Below are 8739 nucleotides of genomic sequence, written 5' to 3' on the forward strand. Positions count from 1 at the left end.
AGAGAAAGAGGAAGGGATTGAAGGAGGGTAGGAGAGAGAGAGAGAGAGAGAGAGAGACAGAGAGAGAGAGAGAGAGAGAGAGAGAGAGAGAGAGAGAGAGAGCATTTGGGGTGAATCTCATAGTCTAGCCCTGCTCATAGAAGTCTCCACCATTATTCCTCCTCTTCCTTACTCTTTTCTCAGTGCGACCATCTCCTCCCGGACCCCCGTTTCCCCCAATCTGCCCACCCTTCTTCCCCTCACTTTGCGCCATCCTTGCTCATGCATTCTGACCAGCTGTTGGAAGCGTGAGCAGGGCCCCATGTCAAACACAAGGTCTCTTTCCTTCCTGCTGCACATACTCTTAACAACACAGAGCATATTTCTTAGTGTAAAAGTGCCGTGATGGAATTCAATAATATCTAAAGTTTGGAATTCTGTGTAGTGCATTTTTGTTCAGCTAATGGGTGAAGGAATCTTTGAAAGCAAAGTCCAATCTCTGCCCTTGGTATTGCAAAGTCGGCATGTATTTAGATAGTCACCTGTCATTACTCTCCATTTTTTAATAGTATTTAACTCTTTCTTCTTGACTTGCCACTGTCTGAATCTTGCTCTCTCTACAGAAAGCCAGCAGACCTGCACAACCTAGCCCCTGGCACCCACCCGCCCTTCCTGACCTTCAACGGGGAGGTGAAGACGGATGTCAACAAGATCGAGGAGTTCCTGGAGGAGACTTTGACCCCTCAAAAGTAATGAGCTACTTATTTCATGAGATAACATCAGAGAGGGGTCCATGTTGGAACTAAAAAAAGCACAGTGTTAACTTTGAGGAGGCAGATCTCCAAAGGAACCTCATTGCTTCAGAGCGTAAGACCCTCTTTTCAAAGACAGAGCCCAGGACACCCCTCCCTACCCCCAGAGGGCTGTCAATCACAATACTGCCTCCCAAAGTCCAACTCCAATAGCAGGTACCTGTGTCATGTGAAGCAGATCGCTCCCTCCTAAACAGAGTGACTTTAGGAGCCCTGGGAAGGTCGCCACCTCTCCATGCCCCTGAAGAAGTCCTCTCTTTAGTTCATTTGGCCTGGAAGACACTCAAGTGAGGCCAAAGGTTCCCTCATTTCATAACAAGAGCTGTAAGGCTGATGAAACGGAAATAAACCAGGAGAAATGTAACCACGTGACTTAAAACCACGCCAAGGTGTGAATAAGAGTCATGAATCTGACCAGGGCTGACCTGAGCTCATAATTAAACAAGAAAAAACTCACTGAAAACAGCTCCTCTTTTGAAAATGAGCACAGGGAGCGGACAGACCAGGGAGGGCTATAGTTTCCTGTCAAGTAAATAAGCTGCTCCCGATGGGAAATACGAGTCAAGAGAAAGCAGATGAGTTCTAAAAGTAGCTGGAAACTAGACTTGTTCATTTTACTGAATTGTTGAACTTGTGGATTAACACAATCACAAAAGTTGTTTTAAAAACTAAAAAAAATAATATCGCATACAGCGTAAGGCATGAACAGACTTTACCCTGGAGGGTAGCTATAGAAGAGTTCTAAGCAAAAGTACTGGAGAGTCCGTTTCCAGCCTTAGTTCCGGGGGAGGGGGGGGGGAAGATGAGCAAGGCTGAGGATGGAAGAGCTGGAGGTGGAGAAATGGGAAGGAGCCGAACAGACTTTACCCTGGAGGGTAGCTATAGAAGAGTTCTAAGCGAAAGTAGTGGAGAGTCCGTTTCCAGCCTTAGTTCCCGGGGAGGGGGGGGGGAAGATGAGCAAGGCTGAGGATGGAAGAGCTGGAGGTGGAGAAATGGGAAGGAGCCAAACAGTGACAGTCCGAGCAAGACGGACTGGAGAGCAGAGCTAACGCAGTGACGGGGAAATGGGAGGGATTCGGGACAGTAGGTAAAATAAGTGGAACTTGGCTACTTGCATTTACTTTAAAGTTTTCTGTATTTATAAACACTTATATTGCCCTCACTTCGTGTGCCCCCCAGGAGAGAGGAGGCTATCCTCATTTTATAGTTGGGAAAACTGAGGCACAGAGCGGTTGAGTAACTTGCCTAAGATCACATAGCTAGCAAATCACTGTTAGATGAAAACTCCCAGTCCTGCTGTTGATTAAGACTTCAACATGTATATATTCTTCCTAAAAAGCATTTGTTGTCACCCACGTTAGGGCAAGTCGTTTTCACATTAATTGTGGGAAGCTGCCTCAAGTTCATCGGAAGCAGCTGAGTATAGACTTTAAATAAGTGCATTAAATAAATCAGCTGGACCGCATCCCCCAAAACACCCAGTTCAACCACACACATCTCTGAACAGGACACCAGCCATGTTGCCGAAAGGGCCCCGAGGGGGCTCAGGCTCCATCCCTTTCCCTTGGGACTTGGCCTCATTGTCAGCACTGCTTTTCTTAAGGAGGGAATGGAACACTGAAGCAGTGAGGAGCACAGTGTCCCATTTGGTCCTTTGCCAGGCCGGTGAATGGAGGCGTGCAGAGACTGGGCTGAGCCTGGAGGCCTGGGGTCCACTCCTAGTCCTGCCAGTGATGTATTGTGACTCCTAAACCAGTCCCTTCTCTGCTCTGGGCCTCAGTTAACCTCCTCAGTGAAAAGATGAGCTCAGAGCCGTTTCTGCTCTTGGACTCTTCACGCCCACCTTAGCCAGGCTCCTTTTCCCAGCTGTTTCTCTAACTCAGGGGTCTCCAGTCTTCGTCCTAAATGGGAAGGGGATCCATGAGCCCCTGAGAATTGTACACCCTAGACATGCAGGTACATTTTCCTAAAGGAGGGCCGTCATCAGATTCATCGTAATTTCCTCAGATTCTAAAGCTGCCATGATCCAAACAGAGCTGAGCAGTGTTAGGTGCAGATGCTCCCTTCTCTCCTCCCTGCCCACCCACGTTCCCTGCCCTGAGCTCTGCTTCCTCTGGTCTGGGTCCTTTTCTGGACTACAGTTGTGTGGAGGAAGTTGTACTAAGTGCACTCCTGTCACGTCACCCAGGAAGCAGAAAGTTGGAACTGCTAAAATGCGTAAATTCAGAAGGCCACCAAGATGGGGGCCCCAGTGATGAGACCACCCACCATTCCAGAGGCCCCAGCAGTGTCCCGTAGATGCCTTCATATGGGGCAGACTGGGGCAGGTGACATAATGACCTCCCGGCAAATGTCACAAAGCCAGTGCCTCAGTCCCACAAAGGGAGACTGTTCTTCCCATAACAAGCCACCAGCCTCTGCTGGCTTCCCACTGACTCAGGATAGAAGGTTGGGGGGCCTGAGTCCTGAGGTCCCTGCAGGAGCACAGCCTGACCTTCTGGTTTTCTAGGGGGCAGCAAAACCCCCATCACTAGTCACCAAGCGCTGGTCAGCCATGTGTTTCTCATCACACCACTGTTTGTAAAAGCTGCCAGAGAGCCAAGAAATTGTGGGAGCCTTTTTCCCCTTAGCTTTATTTTTTAAAGGAAAAAAAACCACATACAAACACTCCAACAATTTTCTTTAAAAATCACATTTGGGCCCACAAAGCATTTGGTGTCAAAAGGAGGAATCCAGGAAGTCTCAAGTAGTCTCTAAATGAGACTAACATCCACCCCTTCCCTTAGACTGACCCAGTTAGCGCTCAACAGGGAAGCGCTGGGATTAGGGTTGAGACATGCTGGCCCTTACCGTCTCCGTGGAATGGCCAGCGTTAATAGGATTCAGAACTGATAGTCAGAAGACCTAACTCTGGCCCCCTTTCTACAGCACTTGCAGTGTGATCTTGGGCTAGCCTTTCTCCCACTCAGACACCCCTCATTTCCTCATCTCTAACATGAGAGGGTGAAACTACATGGTTTCTAAGCTGCCTTTCAGCAGAAGTTCTGTAACTCCAATGAAGTTTTCAAAGTGCTTTTCCAGAGCTGGGTGTTATTTAAAATAATCCTAGTGGATAAATGCTGGGCTATCAATTCAGTGAGGAGTGGGTTTACTTACATGGCATATCATTTAATCAGTCAACTAGCAGTCAAGGACCCCAACCTAACCAAGAGGGAGAAGCTGGGAAAGGCAGAGAATCCCGTGGCTATTTGGTGAGCGTGAATGGTCTCTGCGGCAAATAGATTGCTTAAAACCTCTCTAACCTGTAATTCTCACCTCTATAAAATGAGGGCCATAATGCTGATCTCAAGGGATGATTGCAGAAGATAATACTACTTGGCCTCCTGCCTGACATAGAGTAAGAGCTCATTAAATGGCAACTTGAAGAGTTAGGAAAAGAGATCAGTGCCTCTTTTGTGCCTGCTCCCAGATGCAATCGTAAGGACAATTGGTGAGCTTAGGTCTTAAAACCACAGATCCCAATGGGTGTCTTTTAATGAATAAACCAGACCCCTTCCACCTCCAAGGATCATTTGCTTAAGTAGCAGAGACAGGACAAGGCAAGCACACAGTCAAGGATCAGAAGAGTGAGACGCAGTAAAGTGCTTCTCAGGGAAGCAGGAATAATGCAGAAAGGACAATGGGGAAGTCCTGCCACTTTTCAGCTCATTAGAAAAAGGAGGGTTAACACTCAAGTTGCCAGGAGAGCCCCTAGAATCAGCAAAGGTCACTCCATGAGGACAGGAGGTGTATCTTTTTTTCTCCAGTGTATCCCCTACTCCAGGGACTAGCCCCAGGCAGGTACTTGCTGCATGTTGATTTAATTGCATGGGGCCTTTTGTTCGGTGGCATGGTGATCTGCGGATCATCAGTGAAAAGTCAGTTGGGACTCTAAGCCAATCAGAGCACTTCCATCTGCAATCACATATATATCAACTATATATATTTGCTACTATATATAAAAAATTTTTTCTTGATGAGAAGGCAACTGTTTTACTCCCAAAAATAAAGCTTAGGTGCATGTCTAAGATGAATGCATTTGAAATAATAAGAGTGTAGAGAAATTTTCGTTAGTTACAGCAGAGATTGGCAAACTTTTCTTTAAAGAGTCAGATCGTAGGTTTGTCTTTGTGGGCCATATATTCTCTGTCACAACTCCACTTTTGTAGAGTGAAAGCAGCCATAGATAATATGTAAATGAATGGATATGGCTGTGTTCCAATAAAATTTTATTCATGAATACTGAAATTTAAATTTCATATTATTTTTACACATCAGAAGATAATATCCCTCTTTTGATTTTGTTTCAATCATTTAAAAGTATAAAAACTATTCTTAGTGCCTGGAAGGTACATAAACAGATGTCAGGCTGAATTTATCAATCTCAGGTCCTAGATTGATAACCTCTGAGTTAGAAAAATTCACCATTTCCTTGACTGTCCCCAGATCACATCACAATGTTATTTCAAAGATGTCTCTATGAATGAAACACCATTTGCTAGCCTTTTGGAGAAAGAGAATGTACTCTGTAGCCCACCTATTGCATATTTAAATATAATGTAAATATGGAGCTGAAATGAATGCACTTAACATCCTGTACAATCACCTTCCCAAATCCAGTTACCAAAATCTATGAGATTAATATTTGAAGACATGTTTCCCACAGGACAAACTTCAAATGGGACATTATGCTACACAGTAAAGTGCTTTGAAAATAGGATGGCACCACCTTGGTCTTCCCAAACACACAGTCCTTTGTCATCCATTTTGGATTTGGTACCACCCACTCATGTTTGGCCCACGGTGATCATCATGAAGAAATGGTCAGATTACTGGAAGTCTGATCAAATGATGGCATAGAGCAAAACAAATATAAACAAAAAAACTGCAACCAACCCAAATTAAAATGCATTTTCTAGGCTCTTCTCTCTTTGCCTTAGCAAAACCAAAGAACACTTGGTATATATTAATAATAATTTAAGGCAATCAGTTCTAAGAGCATGCCAGATTCTTTGTGAGGAGGCCAAACTAGAGAAGGATTATCCTGAATTCCCAGGTCTTGGAAGATTACCTATCATCTTGCAGGCAACTTTGCTTTGTGCCCCCAGTCAGGGCAGGTGAATTTGATCATTCACAGTACACTCAGGATGACATGTGTGCAGAACCTGTGCAGAGTGCCCACCACTGCTAGATGGAGAGAGTTCATCCATGGTGCTCAGCCAAACTCCAGAAAGAGTTTGGGAGCTTTGAGGGTAAAACAGCAGAGTCAGTGAGAGGCCACAGGATATGAAACTTAAGGACTGGGCTTCCAAAGTGAAACTGCCTGAGTTGGAATCCTGGCTCTGCTACCTAGCCATGTGACCTTAGGCAAATTGCTTAACTTCTCTATGCCTCATTTTCTCGTGTGGAAAATGAGGCTAATAACAGCACCAATAGAATTGCAAGGAGTAAATGATGAATACATGTAAAGGGGTTAGAAAAGTGCCTGGAACGCTCTTGAATGATAGGCATTCAATACCAGGTAGCCTTTGCTGATATCAGAGAAGTGATGTGATGGAGTGAGAAGAACACTGCTCCAGTGGCAGGAAAATGGGTTCTCATGGTCCCTCCACTATTTATTATTCGTGGGCCCTTAAGTAACCATTTAACCTCTCTGGTCTCCAGTTCCGTTCCCTGTAAAATGAAGATGATAATGTCTTCTGTACCTGCCTGATGGTAGAGGACTGGACCCAGTAACTTTCTGAAACATCTGAAATTAAACAGCAACCTAACATAGCTCGAGAGTGGAGAACCCTAGCTAATGGGCCAGTTGAGGAGCAAAAAGAAATGAGAGAATGACAAATAATTTTTAATGGCTTTTTGGCTCAAATTATTTAAAACATTAAGTAAGAAAAAGTGTATATTTTGCTTTTTAAACATAAAACAACCAAACAGCTCACAGTTGACAGCCATTCACCCCGAGATCATAAATGTTCACATAATTGATAATAATGATAACCAAGCAATGGTTCTCCATTTCTCCCCACCCCTGCCTGACCATACCCGTACAATGTTTATGAAATATTTTTTAAAAGATTAGAAACGCTCATTTTGATGGTGTTCATGGGGTCAAAACCATGGATTCCCACACAAGCAAATTTACCTCATTCAGTGTCAAAGACTATCATCTCAGTGATAAGCAGTCCTAACCCCAGTTTGCCTCTTCTATTCTTCTGGCTTCAGAATGAAAGAATGTGCAAGGGAGAGAGGCTAGGTCTGCACACAAATGAGGAGCGTGCAAAGGGTCTTTCAGAAGAGGACCATGGCTATCCTTCCTTCCGAGAAACGGTTCTGAGGCCTCGGTGCCAAGGTGCCTAGCATCTCCTTGCTCCAAGAATTAGCTCCGTGCAGCTAGGATATAACCACAGGCCTGGCAGTGCATAGTTATTGTATTTTAATGTGGGTTGGGGAACTGTCTGGGACCCCGACTGATACAGAGGCAAGCCTGCTCAGAATTTTGGCTAGGGCCTTTTCATTGGAGCATTATTGTTGATGGTCCCAGGAAGAGGACACATCCTGGGCCCTCTGAATTGTGTCCTGGTTCCCTGTCCACAGACTGGGTCCCCCAGGTAACTCTCCTCACCTCACTGGTCTCTGTTTTCCTCAATCAGTAAACCAGGGCTGAGAGCCCACCTTCTCTATAAGATGGGGCGTAAAAACCCAAAAAGAATTCTAGATCTAGCTAGAAATAGGAGTGCTGCTTGTGATGGGTACAGGCTCTCCTTTAAAGAAACCTCAAGCTCTCACAGATCTCATATGCGTCTTCTGTTCCAGGTACCCCAGGCTGGCTGCGAAACACCGGGAATCTAACACAGCAGGCATTGACATCTTCTCCAAGTTCTCCGCCTACATCAAAAACACGAAGCAGCAGAACAATGCTGGTGAGTGACTCCCTGCCTCCAAGAGCCCCTGGAAGTTCTGTCCCCTGTCCAGGGCATCTCAGATACGGAGGGCAGAGAGGCACCTGGAAGCAATGCTGCTTGTTATTCGCCCACCCCACAGCCCCCTTGACACAGGGGAGGGGGTTGCAGATTCTGCATTTTGGCTGTGCAGGAGAAAAGGCCAATGGGCCTTTGCACTGATTTGGGAGCGGGATGCAATGTGTGTTCTGAGGCTGCTTCAGTGCACAGCATACTGCCCTGCACAGAAGGGTCCCACTTGCACATACTACAGTCCATTTATCCCCAATTCTCAACCCTCTCTGTGTTCTCAGGAACTCTTGATTGAAACAACACATTCCAGGTTCCCTCTGGTCCCTGAAAGACTTCTCGGGGTCATGCAGGGGTCATAGTGACAGTGCAGTCACCAAGGTGATGAATGCTGAGGGCGGAGCCTGTCTTTCTGTGTTCTCCCTACGACATGTACAGAGGGTGCTGGGGAAGCCATTTCTCAAAGCCTGGCTCTCCTTCCATCTGGCTTTGGCTACAGAGCTCAGGACTTGGTTCTCTTGTGGCGCCCTCTCAGAGGGCTTTGAGTGCCTCATTTAAGCTCACAGCACTTTTAGTCCCACATGTGCATTGTCCTTTAAGAATTAGCTAAAGCAGTTTGAATAGAACCACCACACTGAGTATGTACAACACCTGAAGAACTGTTAGGCCCTAGTGAAGAAATGGAAGAAGAATGCGAAAGTTTGCTTGCTCTCTAAGTGGGAGAATGAGACAGCCTTACAGGGAGTCTGGAGCCTAGCACAGAGCCAAACAGATTGACACCTAATGAACCTTTGTGAGTGAATGAATAAATGAATGAATGACCAACAGATAAACATACAATGGACGAAAATAAGATGGTATATGCTAGATGCTCCAGGAGCCCAGAAAAGAAAGGCATCTCTTTAGCCCAGCGGTTCTCAACCTTCCTAATGCCGCGACCC

At 45.7% G+C, this 8739-nt stretch overlaps 1 protein-coding gene across 2 annotated transcripts in view; it reads left to right on the forward strand.

Annotated features, from left to right (window-relative positions):
- CLIC5 (CLIC family member 5) overlaps nucleotides 1-8739 on the forward strand; it is a 111901-nt gene that overhangs the window by 56450 nt on the left and 46712 nt on the right. For both annotated transcript variants that reach the window (XM_019642737.1, XM_019642738.1), the window contains 2 exons: nucleotides 603-728; nucleotides 7644-7750. In XM_019642737.1, the coding sequence (XP_019498282.1) occupies nucleotides 603-728; nucleotides 7644-7750 (233 nt within the window). The remainder of the gene's footprint in view (nucleotides 1-602; nucleotides 729-7643; nucleotides 7751-8739) is intronic.

Source organism: Hipposideros armiger, unplaced genomic scaffold (genome assembly GCF_001890085.2).
Source record: "Hipposideros armiger isolate ML-2016 unplaced genomic scaffold, ASM189008v1 scaffold_72, whole genome shotgun sequence".
In the NCBI taxonomy this organism is placed as follows: Eukaryota; Metazoa; Chordata; class Mammalia; order Chiroptera; family Hipposideridae; genus Hipposideros; species Hipposideros armiger.